This window comes from Pseudorca crassidens, chromosome 14 (assembly GCF_039906515.1).
Source record: "Pseudorca crassidens isolate mPseCra1 chromosome 14, mPseCra1.hap1, whole genome shotgun sequence".
Classification (NCBI taxonomy): Eukaryota; Metazoa; Chordata; class Mammalia; order Artiodactyla; family Delphinidae; genus Pseudorca; species Pseudorca crassidens.
Genome location: NC_090309.1, coordinates 11,025,006 through 11,048,895, shown reverse-complemented (window position 1 = coordinate 11,048,895; position 23,890 = coordinate 11,025,006). Strand labels below are relative to the sequence as shown.

At 42.7% G+C, this 23,890-nt stretch overlaps 1 protein-coding gene across 1 annotated transcript in view; it reads right to left on the bottom strand.

The window, feature by feature from the left end:
- Window positions 1-2,137: 2,137 nt before the first annotated feature.
- Window positions 2,138-23,890, bottom strand: part of ACOXL (acyl-CoA oxidase like) — a 365,696-nt gene continuing 343,943 nt past the window's right edge. The window contains 2 exon segments of the mRNA XM_067704360.1: window positions 2,138-2,531; window positions 2,533-2,594. Coding sequence (XP_067560461.1) covers window positions 2,408-2,531; window positions 2,533-2,594 — 186 coding nt within the window. The 3' untranslated portion in view covers window positions 2,138-2,407.

Here is a 23,890-nt window from a genome sequence, read left to right as displayed (position 1 = left end):
GGCCACCTAGTTTTTCTCCCGCGCCGAACCTCCCCGGTAAGAGGCATAGCCTTTGGTGGAGAGTTGAGAAAAGGGCCAGGAGCGATCCCCGGAGGCGTTTTTTCCGCAGCCCTGGTGCGAGGCGGGAAGCGAGTGAGCGCTGAGCAGGTGAAATAGGGAAATGAAAAAAGAACTAAAAAAAAAAATCATTTTAAGAAAAAAGGACTGAGAAGAGTCGTGGCCTCCAGGTGGGAGAGGATGGTGCCGCCACTTGGTTGGGATACTCGAGATTTGTTGGGCTCTCAGAGAACCGTCCAGGAGCCGTCCCTAGGCGTGTTACGGCCGGAGAAGACAGCGCCGAGGGCTTCGGACGGCGCCGTGCAGAGCAGTAGGGAGAGTACCTCCCACCCTTCCTCCCTGCGAGTCCCCTTCCCCTTTTCCTTGGTGTCCGAAGGCCCCACTCCCGCTCCTTCCCCGGAAGACCAAACTCCGTGAACACCCTGGTCCTCCTCTAGGTCCGCACCCCTATCTGACATTTAAATGCGCATCCTGCATTCCCACTTCTGCCCTTCTCTGGGCTCCCCTGGTTTTGAGAGGCCCGCAGCGGAGTAGTGGGGGGCAAATCGCTTGGGAGATGGAACATCCCGCCGCGGGAGAGACCAGGCTAGATGGACTACAGACTCAATTTAGGGGCCTCCCTAACCCGCACCCCAGAAGGGTGCCTCGGTGCAGAGAAGCAAGACAGTGAGAAGTTGTCCCGCCGTCTGGCCACCTTGGTCAATTTTTATGTTCTGTAAGCAGATACGGAACGTCAGCGTGGCAACACAGCCCCAGGTCAAAGTCTTCTCCGCGCATCCTCCCGAGAGTCCTTAGCGAGGTGGAGGAGGCCAAGGGTTTCTGGAGGGGCTTGAGAACGCGCTCCACCCCGGGGATTTCGCTGCAGGAGGGAAAGGACGCGGGTGTGGATGTGGCGAAGTAGACGCAGAGGCGAGAGGTCTACAATACCCGCATCTGGAGCTCCCGTAAGTGTTACAGGTGGCGGCCACAGGCAAACTCTGCGCCTTAACCGCCTATCGCGGCGCCCGGGGAAAACGGACCAACCTGCTGTGCGGGAGAGGAGCCCCAAACCCGCCGCGCGCCCGAGTGCTCCGCGCTCTCCGTGGAGTTGGACGACGCAGACAGGGACCGGAAAAGAACCACACAGAAAAAACCCTGATGGTTGTCTTCTGCTTCTGTGCAGCTCCGCCGCCCCCGCGTCGTCTGCTCTAGTGACCCTGTAAACACTAAAAAAAAAAAAAAAAAAGGAGTCGGGGAAAGCAACCGTCTAAATACTCTTATTTGGGGCACAAGCAGGAGGTCGGCTCGGAGGCGGAGGCGGCAGTTCGTGCAACCCAGACTGTGCTGGGGAGCTTCGGCCAAGCGCCTGGCATCGGGTGACCACGAGCCCTTTCCGCCCTCTCCCGCTGAGTTCGAGTCTAGAGAAGGGCGGGTGGGCGTTAGGTCTCCGCTCCGGTCCTGGATGTCGCCTCTGCAGACACAAGCAGAGCGATGTCCCCTCCTGCCTCCTCCACGAGATGTGGAGAGGGAGAACGGAGGATGGCTTGGACTGAAAGCAAGAATGAAGTCGGGCGACATCTACGGCCCTCGCTGGAACCACAGGCGTCGCCGGCGTGGTCTCTCCAAGTTCCGAAACCAGCTTAACTGCAGTGTATTGCCCTGCTCCACCTCTCCGTCCTCTGCAAGCAGCGGGAGGCTTCCTAACGCTTAATATCTTTATTCAACTTTATCTGTCTCTTTGCTCGTCTCAAGAATAGATTACACATTCATTCGGTCAAAACGTTTTCTGCGCTTTGTCTTCCGGGAGCTGCCTGCCCTGGAGGGACGAGCCCCGGTTCGTGCTTTGCCCAGAGCAAAACTCCAGGCTCACACTTCCCTCTCCCCTCTCGTGTATTTCCAGCCCCAAGGGGGCTGGAAAAGCATCACTTGCTGGACTGAAACTTTGCCGGCGGGTGTTTGATTTTCATAGTTTTATTTCTTTCCACCCAACACAACAGTCTTCCCAAATCACTGGGAATCCGAGTCACCACTGACAGCGGGAGGCCTTTGGTGGCAACCAGTTCTGGAGCGCCCTGGAAGGAGAGCCCACTCTGTCTAGGGGGATCTGGTGACTTAGGCGGCAGAGGGCATGGCCCGGCCAGTCGTGGTTACAAGGAGACGATAAAACGCCACACTCTCGGGGCTGCCACCTGGCTCCCTTTCCCAACAGCCTTAGTGCGCCTCGCCAGGCTCAGCGGGACCCCCACTGCACGACCAAAATCCCTGAGGGCCGCGGCCCAGCACGTGCCAGCCGGCCTCGGGCCCCAGCTCCAGGCGTCTGAGAAGCGTTCTGACAGCTGCCGGCGGGCCACCACCCTTCCCGCCATCCCCGCTATAAGTTGGCTCCCAGCTTGGGCCGCGGAGACCGCGCTCCTTCCCGGGCCAGGGGATGCCGCGGTGCTGGGTAGAAGGCCCAGGAGGCCATCGGGTTGGCGATTCCAGCGATTGGTGCGTGGAATGTTAAAGGCGGAGATCACCCTCAGGGCATCATCCTTCCGTGAGTTGCACAAATAGAGCAACTGCAAAACACGACACAAAGGGACGGGTCAGATGTGCTCACTCGCAGCGGTTTGGTGCCAGCGGCTTGACGCCCACCCCCGAAGCCCCGGCACACCGAGCAGCCGCTGACACTAGTTTCCCTTCCGATTTCCTGGGACCCAGGAGGGTAGAGGCTGTTGGTCACCGTCACAAGCCTTTTTCATCTTAGAAATTCCTAACTCTGACACTTCGTCTGGCAGAAGCCCACTTATTCCGTGAAGGGGTAGGGGTGGGCTCCAAGTTAGCTGGCAGCCGGAGACCAAAATCAGACAATTTATCAACTTGCCCCTTTCCAGCCCTTCTCTCTCCACCCCTTCGCTCCCCTCCGATCCCCTTCCCCCCACCTCTCCTCCAGTTCTTTCCCTTTTCCTCCATTCCACCTCTGGAGTGCCTGGGGTGCCACCCTCTGGCGTACAGAGGCAACTGAACGGGAAGAGCATCAGAACAGGTGAACCAGAGGAGACCTGCCCCAGTTCTCTCGGGACTAGCACCTCTCACCCATGGCTGGCAGCAGGCCATGGTTCCTGAAACACCAGCACAGCGGGCCTGGGGGACCAAGACCAGGCACTGGCACCCTTGTGTGCCTTCCACCTGGCTGCTGTGGGAAATCTACCTGTGGGAAATTAGCACAAAAGAACCCCACTGACACCCTCCATGTTCTGACAACCTTTGGAAGGCACGGATAAGTCTTCCTTGCAGAAGGGAGAGGGAAATGAAGGCCAGTGATTTTGCAGGAGCTGCATTGAGTGTGTTTTTATTTCATTTTCCATGGCTTAGGTGCCAGGAGAAAGGAAAAAAAAAAAGCTCTCAAAAATAATAGATTGTTTTCCTAAACCTTGACAAGGGCGAGACAGAAGAACTGCTTTCCTTTCCACTTAGCAGCTACGCACTTTACTCCTCCATTTTTCAAGTTTTCAGCCAGCTGTAAATTTCTTCCGCTCACCAAATTACAGTTAGCCCCCAGGTTTTTATGGTTTATGTTTATGGTTTTAAGTACATCGCTTAACACCAGCCCCACCTTTGCCCTCATGGTGGTGTCCATCGCTGAGCTGCACTAATGCTGTTAAGACTACACGTCTTTGCAGCAGTTCAAAACGCCATGTCAGGTGTTCAGAGACAATGAGAGTAGGGCCCCCCAAAGAGGGGTGGGGTAGGGTGGGGGAAGAGCATGAATTTTAATAGTTCATCCATCCATCTTCCCTTACAGCGTGCTCTATTACGTCAGTAATTTCTAATGAAAACCTTCATTCTTTACACGCTGTGGTTAAGCATCATCAAATCAGTACTGAAAAGACTTTGATCACATTTGCAAGATGTACTATGATGAACTTTCACTGACCAAGATTTCAAAGTTTGTAATTAATACTCCTGACAAATCCCTGACTAATCTGTCAACTCTCAATGTCTCTACCCACACAGTTCAAAACCATGAGATGGTGTACAAATCCCTACGCTTTCCACGTATTGTAATATCATTATTCAAGACAATTTTTCCTTTCGTCAGCATTACGAAACTCAACCAGTTTTGTCATCTATTCCGCAACAGGGGAAATTCAATTTTTCGAATGAGCCCTGTGTGGAAGGGAATATGGGTTTGGTCCGTCTGATGCCGAACACGGAATAAGGGTCCAGAGGTAGAAATTACAGGAGGCAGGTTTCTATTCGATATTTTTACACCTTTAGGAGTGAGAATACAGTAGGTTTTTTATGAAAAAGGAATCCAATGGCTGGTGAAAAAGAGTGTTTCCTTGCATGTAAGTGTTCAGGGACCAAACCCTCCAAAGACATTCATAAAGGGGAATACTGGATTGACTGAGAAGACTGTTGATTGCTAAGATTCTTTCTAAACCTGAATTTCTGGGCCTGTGTGAAAGAGCCCTCCTTCTGGCTTTCTCCGTGTGTCACAGACTGCAACATGAACCCAGGAGGATTAGTGTCCAGATGGAAGGATCAGGCATCATTCCTATTATAACGCGTTTGACTCTGATCCCAGGTTGCCTCCCACCTCTGCCTGTGGGGACGATAATAATAATGATCATTCTTCTACTTACAAAGTATGTACTGTCGTCCACCCTGTGTTAGGGGTTTGCTGGGCACTGGAGTTAGAGGCGCGCACTGCAGAGACAGGCCTCCTACCTCGTGGAGCTATCAAGCAGTTTTAGGGATTTTTTACAAATACGATCTTCATACCAAGTAAACTTAGGTAGCTACTGTAGCATTGGTTAGTACTCAATTCCAGCATTTTCTTATTACCAGAGAGCCCTTTAGGACTTAGCCAAGTACTATACAAATTTAGTTTTATTACCAAACATATACTTCCATACTGTAAACATAAAAATGGTACGTACTGTAGCCACCTTCCCTCACCCCATCCTGCCAGCATGTGAGCCAACTGTGCTGGAAAAAGCACCCCGAGCCCACCCACCTCTTTACAAAGAATACTCACCAGTTTTTGAAAAAACATCCATGGAGAAGCGCCCTTTAAAAATAAGAAAATATGAACAAGTTACAAATTCTTGCAGAAAATTTTTAAAAGGACAGCCCCAAAGCAAGGGAAGTATTGGTCTAAAAATAGGAACATAAGATCCATTGGAGGTATCCGTGAGCAGGATTGGAGAACGTCTACTTTAAAGAAACAGGAAACAGCCCAAGAGGGAGGGACAGTATGTGGATATGTGAATATGTGGATTGGGGGGGAGAGATTTATAACATCGGTTTTGCTTTCCATCCCCACCTGGTTGCAGTAGATTAGTTTCTTCTTCCTCTTGTTGACTCTCCCTGCATTTTCCTTCTTCCAGTTGGGAGCGCAGGATGGCCTAGGATGGGCAGTGACTAAGCTTTACAGCCCTCTAAACAAACTCTATTTTTCCATGGTGTTGGTGTTCATTATACAACAGATGCCCAAGGTACCCGGTGTGCTTACAACACCCCAGCTATTCCTAAGACTCTGTGCAGAAGGTTTTCCTGCCTCTTCCCATATCCCCACATCTCTGTTCCCAGCACCAGACGACCTTATGCTGTTCTCTGTTTGTGTAAAGTCCCTTACCCCAAGTTGAAATGTCCCTTAATTAGCCCCTTTCTTGCCTGGGCACCGTGATAAGAGTCTTTTTCTCCACCCCTTGAATCTGGGCTGCCTTGTGACTTGACCAATAGCATGTGCAGAAAGTGACACTGTGTGAGTTTCAGAGCTCAGGCCTCAAGAAGCCTTGCAACTCCTGCTGTTGCTCCCCTGGGACCCTGAGACCCCTTGCTGTGCAGAAGCCCAGTCTGTTGGAGGATGAGAGGCTATGTGGAGATGGACCGAGGTGCCTTGGCCAAGAGCCAGACCCACTGCTAGATACATGAGTGAGGCCCTCAGGCCTGTTAAACTCAGATGACTGCAGTGACCCTACCTAAGACTAGCGGAAGAACTATACCAGAACCCAGGTTGCCTACTCACAGAATTGCAAGAAATAAACAAGTGTTATTTCATGACACTAAGTTTTGGGGTTGTATGTTACACAGCAATAGGTAACTGACACAAAAAAAATTGTAATTCAAATTGCCATCCACGGGGGTTACCTTCAGCTGCACTTCTACCTTCTTACCTTAGTTATCTGAGGACAGTGCTGTAATTGTACCATTAAAGCAGTTGACAGGTGTAGCTGACCAATAGGCTTAATGGAAAAGAGAGAATGTCAGTCCTGAAAGAATAGCTTATAAAGCCAGATGAGTGTCCAGTTAGTGGGTATCTGGGAGAGAATATGAATAGCGGGCTGGAGCTCTCACTGCAGGCCACCACCCAGCCCACTTCCCTAGTGCAGTTTAGAAGGCAAATCACCAGGACTTGCCTTATAACCATCCTCCACTCCTTCAGCATCTCTGTGAGGGGCTCTAGCCTCCACCGTAAATCCTCGGTACAAGCAAAGTGTCAAGGATGGGGGAAAAAAGACAGAAAATATTTGCAACTAGGGATCCCAAGTCTTGTAAATGCTTAAGTTCTCCTGTGCCATTAGTAGTGGGAAACAGATGGGGTCTGGTCAGGCCCAGCCAGAGGCACCCTGTGTGATGGACGGGTGCCTCTTTATCACCTCACTTCACCAGGACTGCAGTGTTTCCTGACTCGCAGAGATGCCTTAAACAAGGATGGCCAGCAGGCGTTCATCTCCAAGGCCTGGAGTCTGTCTACACTAGAGTGCGGGTGACAGGATGGAATGAGGTACTTATGTGAAGCCCACAGTGTAAGATGCAAAAGGCAGCAAAGCAGAAAGTTATCAACTCTTTATCCCCCAAATACCATTATCAAGGCCTCTAAAAGCTTCCAAAAAGCTCATATCCAGGGAAGTTTCAATGTGACTCTATCCATTTACACATAAACTCGGGGGGCTGAGTTGACAGGATGTGAAATCAGGCCTGGGTACGTGGATGCATGACTTGCCATTCTGTCTGGCTGGATTTCTCTTTATTCTGTGATGCCTAAATTTTCTCATTTAAAACAGCTGTACAGAGCATCCTCCTTAAAGACGAAGGTATCCATCAACACGTATGCTTTTCAACAACTGAGTCGGTGGACTCCACTTGGGAGAGGATGGGCAGCGTGAAAGTGACGAGCTGGGGAATAGGTACAGAGACACCTTATCTTATGATTCGACCCCTTTAAGATGTCTGAAACCTTTCATAACAATGGGTGCACGCGCATGTGTGTGAAACAATGTCAGAATGTATTTCTTCATTTCAGTGAACCACCTTCTCCAAATAGTTGTTGAAAATGTTAAATGAAATGGGTATCAGGTATCAGCGCACATCCCTCGGGCACACCTCAAACATTTCTCATCAAGAGGAAGGTCGATTCATCTTTGTGGTCTGTCTTCATCAGCCATGGAAAAGTCATCCAGAGTTTCTCCGCTCTATTTATTTTTATCCTGGAATCTGGTTCGAGAACCCTCTCCGCTCTTTTCCGTAGCCCCTTTATTCAGACCTTCATTACGTTCTCTAGATTCTTGCTGTGCAAGGTTACCTTCCTCGAGTATTTTTTTGATCTGATCATTCTGCTTCCCGAAAGCCTGGAATCACGTCCACCTGCTTCTCAGGTTAAGGTAAAATGACCGATTGTGAACTTGAGTCCTTTAGCAGCACTCGATGTTTTGAGTTCCCATAACCAGTTTCCTCATCCACCATCCAAGCACAATCTGCACTTTCTACTTGGGGCCAAGGAAACTTATCTTGCCTTTCACACGACACTCTTCACTATCGGGATCTGGACCACATTTCCATTCTCCCTCACTTGCCACACTGCAACTGAACCAGGTCTCTTCTGTACTTGATTACAGATTTACTGCCTTTGTAAAGCCATCCTAAAATAGTTGCTGTGTTAGTCGAAAGAACCTGGACAGGTCATTTCATTTCGCCAAGCCTCAGTTTCTGCATCTGTAGAAAGAGAATATTATCTCTCTCTTAGGGTTTTGTAAGGATTAAGTAATAAATATGTAATGATATATTTATATTACATAATAATAAAAGCATTTAGCATTACTGGCCTCGTCACATAGTAGGTACTAGCTAGATACTGATTCCCTCCATTTGCTTTCTTTTTTTACTTTTATTTGCATTTATTTTTTGCGGCATTTATTCCCGGGCCATAAGTTTTTGTTTCTTCAGTTTCTTCTAGGATATCTTTTTCTCCTGGGCAACCTCCTCTTCTGGTTTAGGAACAATCTGTTCTTTTTCAGTAAAGATCATCTCAATGCAGCAGGGACAGCACATGTATGGGTTGATCTGGCCATGAGCTCTGTAATTCCTGCGCCGCATCTTGGGGGCTTTGTTCACCTGGATGTGACCAGAAAATCTACATCTAAGCCCTTAAGTTCAGCATTACTCTCTGCATTTTTGAGCATGTGTAGTAAAAATTCAGCACTGTTTCTGGGCCACCGACCCTGCGTCCAGCCCCACTGTCTGGCCTGGGCACACCTACCAGCTCCACCATTGTAGCGACGGAATGGCACACACTGCTTCTTTAAAGTGACGTCCTTCAGATATTTGGTGGCTTTTCAGATATGCCTACCCTTAATGGCTTGGGCTGTTTCACGAGTGTTCTTAAAGTGAACACGAAGATTTGAACCTCTTGACTTGCATGACTTTGTGGGGTTTTCTAGGTCAAGTGAATAGCGAACCATTTTTAGAGGTCACCTCAGGCCGCTTACCCGAAAAGCCCTCCATTTGCTTTTCTGTCACTTTTATTTTCCCTGAATGCTTAATTCTTATCTGTATATCTATGTATGACTATTATATATATATAATTTTTTTCAGTTCAAAAACTTCCATTCTTTACAGTTTCAATTTCTTTGCTGAGACTTTCTATTTTTTATTTGTTTCAAGTGTATTCATCATTGCTGGTCGAAGCATTTTTATGACAGCTGCTTTAAAATGGTCAAATAATTCCAACATCTCTGTCACCTCTTGGTATATATTGATTGTCCTTTTTCATTCAGTTTGAGATCTTCCTTGTTCTTGGTCTGATGACTGTTTTTCAACTGAAACTTGGACATTTGGGGTATTATGTTTTGAGACTCCAGTTCTTATTTAAATCTCTGGTTGTAATTGGCCTCCTCTGACAGTGCTTTGACTGTGTCAGGCAGCAAAAGGATATATCTTTCTGGGTGCTATTAATAAAATCTCTTCCAAAACTCACTCTTGGGTCAGTAACAGAATGTCAGGGCACAGGAGAAGAACACAGCTGCTCTTGGCAGGTGACATGGCACTGTTCAGGCTTTTGCTCGACTTGCCAAGGGAGAACGATGGCCGAGTGGCTGCCCCCTGCACTCTGAGACCCCTTCTGGCTTTGGCTGCCTGGAAGAGTGCAGCCAGGACCAGGGGAAGTTCCACCCATCACTTACAGAATGGCCTCCCATGCCTACGCTGACCTCGAGGAAAGGACAACCTGCCTTACAAAAGGGTAGTAAACCCATTGGAAACATTGATTTTACTTTAAAATTTTATTTTTTATTTTTTTGGAAAGACATTGATTTTAAAGAGTGATATTTTGGAGCATATCTTTCAGGAGGTCTGGGCTGGTTAGAAATAAAAGAATAATACCTGTCCTTATATGTCCCATTACCACATAGATGCTACTCAGATCAGGTACCTCCAATAGCACAGCTAGATTTTACATGGTTAGCATTGCATGTGCGTGGATGATAGAGGAAAAGGTTTACATGGGCATCTGACCCCTCAGATGCCTGGGAAATCAGGGGTGATGGGTCTGCAGAGAATTCTCTCACGAAAGCACACCAGGCAGCCAAGGTGTGGAATGAGGCTCCACCACTCCCTCGTCCTGTGACCGTGGGCAAATAGCCTTCCCTGACCTGTTTCCTCATGTGTGAAATGACATCATGTGTGTGTCCTAAAGGTGATTTGCAAGAGTGTCCTTCTTGGTACCAATGACTGTAACTGGTTAAAGCACAGAAGTGGAAACTTGTAACCTTACCAAACCAAACCCCAGATACACTTGCTATAAGATAGCAGTTACACATACTTTTCAAAAGGAATCTCTATGCAGCCCGTCTTTACTTTCTAAGGCATTGCTAGATATTGGGGGGCTATGCACGTAATTTTCTGCCCCTTCTTCTTCAACTGACTTATTTTGGATTAACTAGAAAATGAGCCAGAAACTTTCAAAGAAGGGGAAGCTTAAAACAATTAATCGACAAATATTTTTTAATCTAAAAGATGAGATGAGGGAATAAGTTGAAGTGATTGGTGAAGTGAGGTTTCCATGTTGCTTGTGCCTATCATTTACGGCCTTCACTGCCGCTGTGACATATAAGTGAGATTCTGCCAGGTGCCTCTGGCCACCTCTACCTGCCTTTAGCCTCTGCTGCTATCCCATGCTTGTGTTGTTCAATCCTAGTCCCCAGTGGACATGTCGTAGATTGGTACCCCCCAGCCTTTGCCAAGGGGTCACCTCTTCCGCATAGTGTCCACGCTTTCCACACCCCTTCCCAGGTGGCTGAACACGTAAAGGTACAGAGGGAGCCACTCGGCTGCCTTGATGCGGCAGCATGCCTGCATCTCCAGCATCTTTATAACAACATCGTGCAGCTATGGGACCCCGGTGTTCTGTGCTCTGCTCCCTGAGATGGCCATTTACTGGATATCTACTGTGTGCCAGGTTACAGACGAGGTCTTTGTATTAACTGCCTCCTTCAGTCCTCATAACAAGTCTGTCAGCTACCAGCCCATTTTACAGATGAGGAAACCAAGGCTTAAAGAGTTTAGGATTTTGCTCCAAGTCACATACCTCATAACTGGAACAACTAGGGTTTTCATCCAGAGCTTTCTGCTTCCACAGCTTCCATTCTGCCTCCATCTTTCCCCCAGTGCCTCACTGTTCCCAGTCTCTGGAGGGTACAGGGTGTTGCCCTGAGGAAATGCCTCCACCGCTGCAGCAAACGTATGACCTGTGCTATTCTCCCTAAGTCAGAATCAATACTCCACACGTGTCCAACGTGGAAAGCATGGATCTGACCAGCCGCAGGTTCCCCAAGAGGACTTAGGACAGTAATGGGTGGTGCAAGAGGGCTCTCAGATGTTGCCTCTGAAGGAAGGTACTGAGGACACTGGCTTCAGAGCCAGTCACCATGACGTGAAAGGGCCAGTCTGATGCTCTTCCCAAGAAGGACAAGCCTTCAACTCTCCAGAAAACAAGCCAATGAGGCTCAGATACAAGGGTCTTCAAGAAACAACAGATTCTCTACCTGTGGACAGAGGGCCACGTGCTCTGTGGATTCTCCTCTTACACAGGCCTTCCTGCCTCTTCTGGTCCACACCTTAAGTCACCAAACACAAGTCAAATCCCTTCAAAGAGCAACAGGCTGACTGTCAAATAGTGAAAATCGCCTCAATCAAGTAATTACCCTGCAGCTGGTACCACGTGTTGCGAAGATTTCCAACTTCTCTCCCGTCCATTCACCTCTCTTGCAGAATTGCCTGCCTCTGTAGACAAACATTCTCTAAAGGGTCAGAATGGTAGGTCTGTAACAGCTAATCTGCCACCTTAGCCCCAAATGCCAGGCTAGTGGTCAACATAAAGGAAAACATACCCGAAACCTTTACATGGGGCAGAATCGCACACTGTGTGCTGTGCTTCCAGCCCTGTCAATTTACCCAACAACCATGGGAAAGGGGAGCTCTGCTCCTGTTTCTACTGACCACTGGCCAGCTCCTCAAGGCGGGGCCAGTCCTTAGCTTCTCGGTCCCAAGAACACATACATTCTCATGGTTGCTATGGCCAAGTCTCATTAGCATGAAATGAAATTCTGTGGTTCTGTTAAATAATCAGGACTCCAGCTTAATATTTTCTCTGAATCAATATGAATTATATTTTATGCTGATTACTTCTTCATCTGATAAGAATGTTTAGCATAGTCTGAGATGTTAGAATGGAGAAATTGCATTCCTTACCAAACAAAAACAACAACAAAAATGCCTTCATTTAGCCTAACTAGAGAGTTTATTTTGAGGAGAGACAAATTTACCCTCCAAGTGTTTTTCCTATTGCAATGTTTCTCGACCAAAGAGTACATAATTCTGTTCTTTTCTAAGTATTACTGGCAAAGCCCATTTTAGTAAAGGAGTAGGACTTTCAATCCTGATGTTGTGACTTCCTTATCTCTAAAATGTCAGAACCAAGTGAGTTTGGCACAGAGTATTTATAAATATTATTATTATTGCGTGTTCTTTACTTAGTAATAAAAAACAATTTTTTTTATAACTCTGGCATTTTCTAATACAAAGTCTGCTTAATCATCATTACTTAACTCACGAACGCTGAGACAGAGGTATCAACTTTAACCACTTAATAAGAACTTCTGACATTTATTCATACTGCTACTGATTCATAAGAGGAAAAGTTTAAAAAGAAGACAAGTGCATATAGCCTTCCCTTTAGAATACAGGAAACCATATAAAAGTATTGGCAATGGAATTAAAGTAACCACAATGCCGCCCTTGGTAGCATTTTCTACAAAGGCATTTACATGAACCGAGAAAGAATATTAAATTAGGTGGTTAAAGTAAAACTTCACTACTAGCTTCACACGTTTTCATACATGAGATTATGGCATTTTAATCAGCTGATAGTTCAGCCGTATAAGTACAGACCCAAAGGAATGTGAACATACCCAAGAAGGAATAATTTTCAGTCAAACTATTTTTTTCAAGAAGCAGAAGCTACAAAAACTGCCAGAACTAAATATACAGTAAGAGTCAGTCACAAGTTATTATGGAGAAATTCTGTGTCCACGGGTCCTGGAATTTCGAATTTCATCACCCAAATGATTTCAAAAGCAATTTGGGAGGACTTCTAGTTAAGATGTAAAAAGATTCAAGAGAACTTAGCTCCCATGGTAACAACCAGAAGTTGAACCCAAAACTGAATCAAAGATTTCTGAGACCGTGTTCCAACATCCTGCCAACTCAACTGCTGACAGGACCGAAAAGGCAGTATGGGAGTGGGGATGGGGGTTGGGCTAATTAAAGCAGCCCCTGCTCAACTTGACTCCGGAACCCTAACGATCAGCCCCATACCCTAACCACCAGACAAAAGAAAAGGAAATAAACAAAAGAAAAGAAAATCTGTTACACATTGTGTCTGGAGTATAATCAAAAGGTATAAGATCTGCAAAGAAGCAGGAAAAATAACCCCAAATCTAGAGAAAGCACAATTAGTAAAATCAAACTTACAGATGACCAGTAAGTTTTAAAAACAATTATTATAAATGTATTCAAGAATTTATAAGAAAAAAATGGATATAATAGATTAAAATGGGATACTTCATGAGATAAATATGACCTCTAAAAAAGAATGAAAGGAAAATTTTAGAACTGAAAAAAGGACTGTTTAAAAATGAAATAAAATAAATGTTTTATTTAAATATTGAAAATATTGTAAAATGAAACAAACCCATTCATGGATGGGTTTAATAGCAGAATGAACATTGCAGAAAAAGGTTAGTACACTTGAAAACAGATCAGTATTATTCTAAGTGGGGCAGAGAGAAAAAAGAAAAAAAAAATGAAGGGAACATCAGTGCCCTGTGGGATTATATTAGCAACCTAACATACATGCAATTGGAATCCCAGATGTCAGAGAGAATGGGAAAATTCTAGAAGACATAATGGTTGAAATGTTTCCAACTTTGATACAAAACATCCTCTATATATTCAAGAAGTACAATGAACGCCAAATAGATAAATTTAAAAACAAATCAAAAAACCCCATACCGAGGTACACCATAGTAAAATTGCTTAAAACAAAACGTAAGAAAACATTGTAAGCTTAGTCAGAGAAAACTTAATCTCATGTATGGGAAAAATGTTAAGAATGATAGCTGAATTCTCATCAGACACAAGGAAAGAAAGAATAGGATAACAAATTAATCTAAAATTCAACATCCAGTGAAACTGTCCTTTAAAAATGAAGATGAAATTAAAAATATTAAGATGAGTAAAAACTGGGAGATTTGTTGCCATAGACTCTCACTACAAAAAAATTGCTCCCAAATTTTCTTTATTCTCAGAGGGTATTACACCAGATAAAAACTCTCATTGACAATTTTATACAAAATCTCTTTAAAAAAATAGAGGGTGAAGGAACATATTTTTCCTCTTACGAAGCCAGCATACCCTGATGCCAAAAGCTAACAAGATCATAACAAGGAACTAAAAGACAAATATTTCTTATGAACATAGATACAGTAATCCTTAACAAAATGTTTGCATGTAAAATCATCTGTATATAAAATGGACAAGCATCATGGCCAAGTGGGATTCATCCCCAAAATGCAAGATTGGTTTAAAACTAAAAAATCATGTAACTGATTACATTAATGGAATCAAGGAGAAAAATCATATGATCGATATGCAGAAAACAATTGATTCAGAAAAAGCTTTTGATAAATTACAAAATATTCAAGATAGAAACTCAAAATAGGAGTAAAAGGGAGCTTCTGCAATCTGATAAAGGACAGCTATGAAAAACTTACAGTTAATATCAAAATATAGACATCTTTCCTCTAAAGACTGAGGAAAAAAGCAAGGATGCCTCATTTCAATATTTCCTTTCAACACTGACCTGCAGGTCTCAGCCAATGCAACAAAGCAAGAAAAATGCATTAAAAAATACAGATTGGTAAGAAAGAAGTAAAATGTTTTTATCCTCAGATGGTATTACTGAGTACTTAGAAAATCTCAGGGAATCTACAAACTGCTTGAACTATTAAGTGATTTTAGTGAGCTTATTGTACAAGTCAATGTAGAAAAATTCATTGTGTGTGTACTAAATATGGAACATATATGTAACATACATGTAGAAAATGAAAAATTTAAATATACCATTGGCAAGATCTTTAAAACACATTTAAAATTTTTTGAAATTAATTTAATGAAATATGTTCAAGGATTCTATTACTGAAAAATACAAAATATTGTTGGAGGGAATTAAATAAAATGGAGAGATATACCATGTTCATGAATTGTTGAAATATCAATTCTCCCCAAACTGATATGTAGATTTAATGCAATCACAATCAAAATCATATTTGCCCCTTTTATTTCCCAGGAAATTTATAAGCTAATATTTTAAGTTAAAAATTTTATTTCTTCAAATTTTAAAACTTCATCTTCTCAAAGGATACTGTTAAGAAAATGAATAAATAGGCTACAGACTGGGAAAAATCCAAGTACCTGTATTTAGAATGTATGACAAACCCTTACAACTTGGTGTTTTTAAAAACAATAACAACAGCACACAGTTTAAAATGAGCAAAAGATTTAAACAGACACTTGACAAAAGACACATGAAAAACAAAGAAGCACTCAAAAGGGTGCCCCAAACCATTAAATATCAGGAAAATGAAAATGAATACACAATGAGATATTACTACGTACCCACTGGAATACCTAAATTAAAAAGGTTGACGACATCAAAATGTCAGTGAGGGTGTGGAACAACAGAACTCTTATACACTGCTAGTAAAGTTGTAAATGGTATAACAACTTTTGGAGAACTGTTTACAGTAGTTTTTTAGACAGTTAAATAAATGCCTACTATAACATCCATTAATACCACTTTTAAGTATTTCCAAAAGAAATGAAAACATATGTGCAAAAAAAATGATCCTGACAATCTTATTCATAATAACACCAAATCCATAACATCCTAAATGTCCATCAACAATAGAATAAACATTTTTTTAAACACAATCAAACTCATTTAATACAGAAAAAAAATTAAAAGATCTTAAATCTTCAGTAATTTTTTCTTCCCGCAGGTGTGTACAGACAGGACATTGTACCTTAATAACTGTGGAATGATGCAGTTGAGGTCAGCTGGAGGTAACAAGGCCAATTTCTGAAGTCAGCCTGCAAGAAATGGACTCATAGCAGAGTCCTAGAGAAATCAGCATTTGAGAGGGAGAGGGAGTTGGGAGAGTTTGGCAGAGATATATACAATGAACTATTACTCAGAAAAAAAAAGGAAGGAATGAACTACTCAACATCTCATAAACATCATGCTGAGCAGAAGATCCAGTCTATCTACTTCCATTCCTATGAAACTCCAGAGCAAACAAACTGAGCAGTGGTGACAAAGACAGAACCTTGGGAGTGAAGGGAAGGTATTAATAGAAAAAGGGCTGAGAGGAATTTCTTAGATGATGGATGGCATGTGCACTATGCAATCTACCATTTCATCTGTCAAAACTCACTGAACGGTACCATTACAATTTGTGCATTTCAATGTATATAAAATAGATCTCATTTTTTTTTAATTAAGAGAAAAAGAAAAAGAAAAGCAATTTGGTGATTGCCAACATTTTTTTTTAACATCTTTATTGGAGTATAATTTCTTTACAATGTTGTATTAGTTTCTGCTGTATAACAAAGTGAATCAGCTATATGTATACATGTATCACCATATCCCCTCCCTCTTGCATCTCTCTCCCACCCTCCCTATCCCACCCTTCTAGGTGGTCACAAACCACCAAGCCTGATCTCCCCGTGTGATGCAGCTTCTTCCCACTAGCTATCTATTTTACATTTGGTAGTGTATGTATGTCAATGCTACTCTCTCACTCCATCCCACCTTACCCTTCTCCCTCCCCATGTCCTTAAGTCCATTCTCTACGCCTGTGTCTTTATTCCTGTCCTGCACCTAGGTTCTTCAGGACCTTTTTTTTCTTTAGATTCCATATATATGTGTTAGCATATGGTATTTGTGTTTCTCTTTCTGACTTACTTCACTCTGTATGACAGACTCTAGGTCCATCCACCTCACTACAAATAACTCAATTTCGTTTCTTTTTATGGCTGAGTAGTATTCCATTGTATATATGTGCCACATCTTCTTTATCCATTCATCTGTCGATGGACACTTAGGTTGCTTCCATGTCCTGGCTATTGTAAATAGTGCTTCAGTGAACATTGTGGTACATGGCTCTTTTTGAATTATGATTTTCCAATGGTATATGCCCAGTAGTGGGATTGCTAGGTTATATGGTAGTTCTATTTTTAGTTTTCTAAGGAACTTCCATACCATTCTCCATAGTGCCTGTATCAATTTACATTCCCACCAACAGTGCAAGAGGGTTCCCTTTTCTCCACACCCTCTCCAGCATTTACCGTTTGGAGATTTTTTGATGATGGCCATTCTAACCGGTGTGAGGTGATACCACATTCTAGTTTGGATTTCCATTTCTCTAATGATTAGTGATGTTGCACATCCTTTCATGTGTTTGATGGCAATCTCTATATCTTCTTTGGAGAAATATCTATTTAGATCTTCTGCCCATTTTTGGATTGGGTTGTTTGTTTTTTTTGATATTGATCTGCATGAGCTACTTGTATATTTTGGAGATTAAGCCTTTGTCAGTGCTTGGTTTGCAAATGTTTTCTCCCATTCTGCACATCATCTTTTAGTCTTGTTTATGGTTTCCTTTGCTGTGCAAAAGCTTTTAAGTTTCATTAGGCCCCATTTGTTTATTTTTGTTTTTATTTCCATTTCTCTGGGAGGTGGGTCAAAAAGGATCTTGCTGTGATTTATGTCAAAGAGTGTTCTTCCTATGTTTCCCGCTAAGAGTTTGATAGTGTCTGGCCTTATATTTAGGTCTTTAATCCATTTTGAGTTTATTTTTGTGTATGGTGTTAGGGAGTGTTCTAATTTCATTCTTTTACATGTAGCTGTCCAGTTTTCCAAGCACCACTTATTGAAGAGGCGGTTTCTTCTCCATTGTATATTCTTGCCACCTTTATCAAAGATAAGATGACCAGATGTGTGTAGGTTTATCTCTGGGCTTTCTATCCTGTTCCATTGATCTATCTTTCTGTTTTTGTGCCAGTACCATACTGTCTTGATTACTGTAGCTTTGTAGTATAGTCTGAAGTCAGGGAGCCTAATTGCTCCAGCTCCACTTTCCTTTCTCAAGATTGCTTTGGCTATTCGGGGTCTTTGGTGTTTCCATACAAATTGTGAAATTTTTTGTTTTAGTTCTGTGAAAAATGCCATTGGTAGGGATTGCACTGAATCTGTAGATTGCTTTGGGTAGTATAGTCATTTTCACAATGTTGATTCTTCCAATCCAAGAACGTGGTATATCTCTCCGTCTGTCTGTATCATCTTTAATTTCTTTCATCAGTGTCTTATAATTTTCTGCATACAGGTCTTTTATCTCTTTAGGTAGGTTTATTCCTAGGTATTTTATTCTTTTTGTTGAAGTGGTAAATGGGAGTGTTTCCTTAAATTCTCTTTCAGATTTTTCATCGTTAGCGTATAGGAATGCAAGAGATTTCTGTGCATTAATTTTGTATCCTACTAATTTACCAGATTCATTGATTAGCTCTAGTAGTTTGCTGGTAGCATCTTTGAGATACTCTATGTATAGTATCATGTCATCTGCAAACAGTGACAGCTTTACTTCTTTTTTTCTGAGTTGGATTCCTTTTATTTCTTTTTCTTTTCTGATTGCTGCAGTTAAAACTTCCAAAACTATGTTGAATAACAGTGGTGAGAGGGGGCATCCTTGTTTTGTTCCTGATTTTAGAGGAAATGGTTTCAGTTTTTCACTATTGAGAATGGTGTCGGCTGTGGGTTTGTCATATATGGCCTTTATCATGTTGAGGCAAGTTCCCTCTACGCCTACTTTCTGGAAAGTTTTTATCATAAATAGGTGTTGAAATATGTCAAAAGCTTTTTCTGCATCTATTGAGATGATCCTATGGTTTTTATCCTTCAGTTTGTTAATATAGTGTATCACATCAATTGATTTGCATATATTGAAGAATCCTTGCATTCCTGAGATAAACCCCACTTGATCATAGTGTATGATCATTTTAATGTGCTGTTGGAGTCTGTTTGCTAGTATTTTGTTGAAGATTTTTGTATCTATGTTCATCAGTGATATTGGTCTGTAGTTTTCTTTTTTTGTGACATCTTTGTCTGGTTTTGGTATCAGGGTGATGGTGGCCTCGCAGAATGAGTTTGGGAATGCTTCTCCCTCTGCTGTATTTTGGAAGAGTTTGAGAAGGTTAGGCGTTAGCTCTTCTCTAAATGTTTGATAGAATTCGCCTGTGAAGCCATCTGGTCCTGGGTTTTTATTTGTTGGAAGACTTTTAATCACAGTTTCAATTTCAGTGCTTGTGATTAGTCTGTTCACATTTTCTATTTCTTCCTGGTTCAGTCTCAGAAGGTTGTGCTTTTCTAAGAATTTGTCCATTTCTTCCAGGTTGTACATTTTATTGGCATATAGTTGCTTGTAGTAATCTCTCATGATACTTTGTATTTCTGCAGTGTCAGTTGTTACCTCCCCTTTTTCATTTCTAATTCTGTTGATTTGAGTCTTCTCCCTTTTTTTCTTGATGTGTCTGGCTAATGGTTTATCAATTTTCTTTATCTTCTCAAAGAACCAGCTTTTAGTTTTATTGATCTTTGCTATTGTTTCCTTCATTTCTTTTTCATTTATTTCTGATCTGATCTTTATGATTTCTTTCCTTCTGCTAACTTTGGGGGTTTTTTGTTCTTCTTTCTCTAATTACGTTAGGTGTAAGGTTAGGTTGTTTATTTGAGATTTTTCTTGTTTCTTGAGGTAGGATTGTATTGCTATAAACTTCCCTCTTAGAACTGCTTTTGCTGCATCCCATAGGTTTTGGGTCGTCATGCTTTCATTGTCATTTGTTTCTAGGTATTTTTTTATTTCCTCTGATTTCTTCAGTGATCTCTTGGTTATTTAGTAGCATACTGTTTAGCCCCCATGTTTTTGTATTTTTTACAGATTTTTTCCTGTAACTGGTATCTAGTCTCATAGCATTGTGGTCGGAAAAGATACTTGATATGATTTCAATTTTCTTAAATTTACCAAGGCTTGATTTGTGACCCAAGATATAATCTATGACCGAGAATGTTCCATGAGTACTTGAGAAGAAAGTGTATTCTGCTGTTTTTGGATGGAATGTCCTCTAAATATCAATGAATTCCATCTTGTTTAATGTGTCATTTAAAGTTTGTGTTTCCTTATTTATTTTCTTTTGGAAGATCTGTCCATTGGTGAAAGTGGGGTGTTATAGTCCCCTACTATGATTGTGTTACTGTCAATTTCCCCTTTTATGGCTCTTAACATTTGCCTTATGTATTGAGGTGGTCCTATGTTGCATGTATAAATATTTACAATTGTTATATCTTCTTCCTGGGTTGATCCCTTGGTCATTAGGTACTGTCCTTCTTCGCCTCTTGTAATAGTCTTTATTTTAAAGTCTATTTTGTCTGATACGAGAATTGCTACTCCAGCTTTCTTTTGATTTCCATTTGCATGGCATATCTATTTTCCATCCCTTCACTTTCAGTCTGTATGTGTCCCTATGTCTGAAGTGGGTCTCTTGTAGACAGCATATATACGGGTCTTGTTTTTGTATCCATTAAGCCAGTCTATGTCTTTTGGTTGGAGCATTTAATCCATTTACATTTAAGGTAATTATCAATATGTATGTTCCTATTACCGTTTTCTTAATTGTTTTGGGTTTGTTATTGTAGGTCTTTTCCTTCTCTTATGTTTCCTGCCTAGAGAAATTCCTTTAGCATTTGTTGTATAGCTGGTTTTGTGGTGCTGAATTCTCTTAGCTTTTGCTTGTCTGTAAAGGTTTTAATTTCTCCGTCAAATCTCAGTGAGATCCTTGCTGGGTAGAGTAATCTTGGTTGTAGGTTTTTCCCCTTCATCACTTTAAATATGTCCTGCCACTCCCTTCTGGCTTGCAGTTTCTGCTGAAAGATCTGCTGTTAACGTTATGGGGATTCTCTTATATGTTATTTGCTGCTTTTCCCTTGCTGCTTTTAATATTTTTTCTTTGTATTTAATTTTGGGTAGTTTGATTACTATGTGTCTTGGTGTGTTTGTCCTTGGATTTATCCTGTATGGGACTCCCTGTGCTTCCTGGACTTGACTGACTATTTCCTTTCCCATGTTAGGGAAGTTTTCAACTATAAACTCTTCAAATATTTTCTCAGACCCTTTTTTTTTAACTCTTCTTCTTCTGGGACTCCTATAATTTGAATGTTGGTGTGTTTAATATTGTCCCAGAGGTCTCTGAGACTGTCCTCAATTCTTTTCATTCTTTTTTCTTTATTCTGCTTTGTAGTAGTTATTTCCACTATCTTATCTTCCAGGTCACTTATCCGTTCTTCTGCCTCAGTTATTCTTCTATTGATTCCTTCTAGAATTTTTTTTAAATTTATTTATTTATTTTTGGCCGCATTGGGTCTTCACTGCTGCGTGCGGGCTTTCTCTAGTTGCAGCTAGCAGAGGCTACTCTTTGTTGAGGTGCATGGGCTTCTCCTTGTGGTGGCTTCTCTTGAAGCCACCTAGAGCCAGCATGGGCTCTAGGTGTGTGTACTTCAGTAGTTGCAGTACACAGGCTCAGTAGTTCTGGAGCATGGGCTTAGTTGCTTGGTGGCCTGTGGGATCTTCCTGGACCAGGGCTTGAACCTATGTCCCCTGCATTGGCAGGTGGATTCTTAACCACTGCACCACCAGGGAAGTCCCGAAAATTTTTAATTTCATTTATTGTGTTGTTCATCGGTTTGTTTGCTCTCTAGTTCTTCGAGGTCCTTGTTAAACGTTTCTTGTATTTTCTCCATTCTGTTTCCAAGATTTTGGATCATCTTTATTATCACTACTCTGAATTCCCTTTCAGGTAGACTGCCTATGTCCTCTTCATTTGTTTGGCCTGGTGGGTTTTTACCTTGCTCTTTCATCTCCTGCGTATTTCTCTATCTTCTCATTTTGCTTAATTTACTATGTTTAGGGTCTCCTTTTTGCAGGCTTCAAGTTCGTAGTTCCTGTTGTTTTTGGTGTCTGCCCCCAGTGGGTGAGGTTGGTTCAGTGGCTTGTGTAGGCTTCCTGGTAGAGGGGACTGGTGCCTGTGTTCTGGTGGGTGGGGCTGGATCTTGTCTTTCTGGTGGGCAGGGCTGCGTCCGGTGGTGTGTTTTGGGGAGCCTGTGAAGTTACTATGATTTTAGGCAGCCTTTCTGCTAATGGGTTGGTTTGTGTTCCTGTCTTGCTAGTTGTTTGGCATGGGGCATCCAGCATTGGAGCTTGCTGGCTGTTGGGTGGAACTGGGTCTTAGCGTTGAGATGGAGATCTTGCCAATTGATGTTACATGGGGCCGGGAGGTCTCTGGTGGTCCAATGTCCTGAAGTCAGCTCTCCTAACTCAGAGGCTCAGGCCTGACACCCAGCCGGAGCACCAAGACTCTGTCAGCCACACAGCTGCTAGTGTTGGAGGGTCTCCTGCAGAGGCAGGGGGCAGTGCTGGCTCATCATGGGGACAAGGACACTGGCAGCAGATGTTCTGGAAAGTACTTCTTGCTGTGAGCCCTCCTGGAGTCCCAACATTTTTTTTTTTAGTCAAGTAAGGATAACAAAGCAAAAGCACTACTTACCATTATTTTTTATTTAAATGATAACTTTCAGCACCTAAAAAGTAGGATGATCATAATAATTTAATTTTTAAATGAAAAATTATTTTTCATTATGGAAAACTCAACATATTTTGTTTCCCACATTTTGCCATAGAAAGTTCCCAATATTCCCTGCTTGGGCCTATGGGAATGAGGAATCAGTAAATCAGGTTCTCAGGCCAGCAAGGACTGTAAAGGATCCTCCAAATAAAGTCAAGTATTGCCATTGGATGAAATAGTTGCAGGCAGACTTGTAGATGGAACAACAACTGGAAGGTCCAGGGAGACTGCTGATCTGGGATCAGATGAACTCACAAAACTCTTCAGAAAGCATCCTACCAAGATATCATTTCCTCTTCTCAGAAATCATAGTCAGGGACTTCCCTGGTGGTTCAGTGGTAAAAAATCTGCTTGCCAATGCAGGGGACTTTGGTTTGAGCCCTGGTCCAGGAAGATCCAAAAAGCCACGGAGCAACTATGCCCGTGTGCCATAACTACTGAGCATGCACTCTACAGCCAGCAAGCCACAACTACTGAGCCCATGTGCCACAACTATTGAAGCCCCCGCACCTACGGCCTGTGCTCCACATCAAGATAAGCCACCACAGTAAGAAGCCTGTGCACCGCAACAAAGAGTAGCCCCCACTCACCACAACTAGAGAAAGCCCGCTCGCAGGAATGAAGACCCAACACAGCCAAAAATAAATAAATTTATAAAAAGAAATCATAGTCAAAGCTCACATCTGGAGGATGGATGTACTTTTCCCTACTCTCCCACTAAGCACAACTAAAAACCCTGAACACTAAATATAAAACAAAGATAGGGAGACTCTGAAAGGTGAAGAGAAGACCAACTGTCTAGGGACTTTGGGACCTCAGGAACAACACAGTGGTGAATTCCCTGGGTTTTCTTTTGACCTCATACATCCCACATTCAGAGCTAAAGAAACTGGCAACCCAGGAACGTCAACGGATGCAGACAAAAATCTCAAAAAAAGCCTGCTCTTTCTCCCAAAGGGCCAGGAAAGACAGAAAACTTTTAGACAATAGCAGATCTACTCCAGCCAAACACCATAGAAAAACTGTGTCCCCCACTACCCATGTCTCTCAAGGCTGAGTGGGCTTCTTTGTCTTCCACCCTCATAGACTGTAATGAGGTTCACCCCCCATGGTGACAATGGAGACCACATGGGGAGCCTGGACTTCCACCTCCACCTGGAAGTAGCAATGTACCCCTTCTTCTCCTCGACAGGATGCTGTCAGAGGAGGCCTAATGAGAGTCGACTTAACCATCCCATGG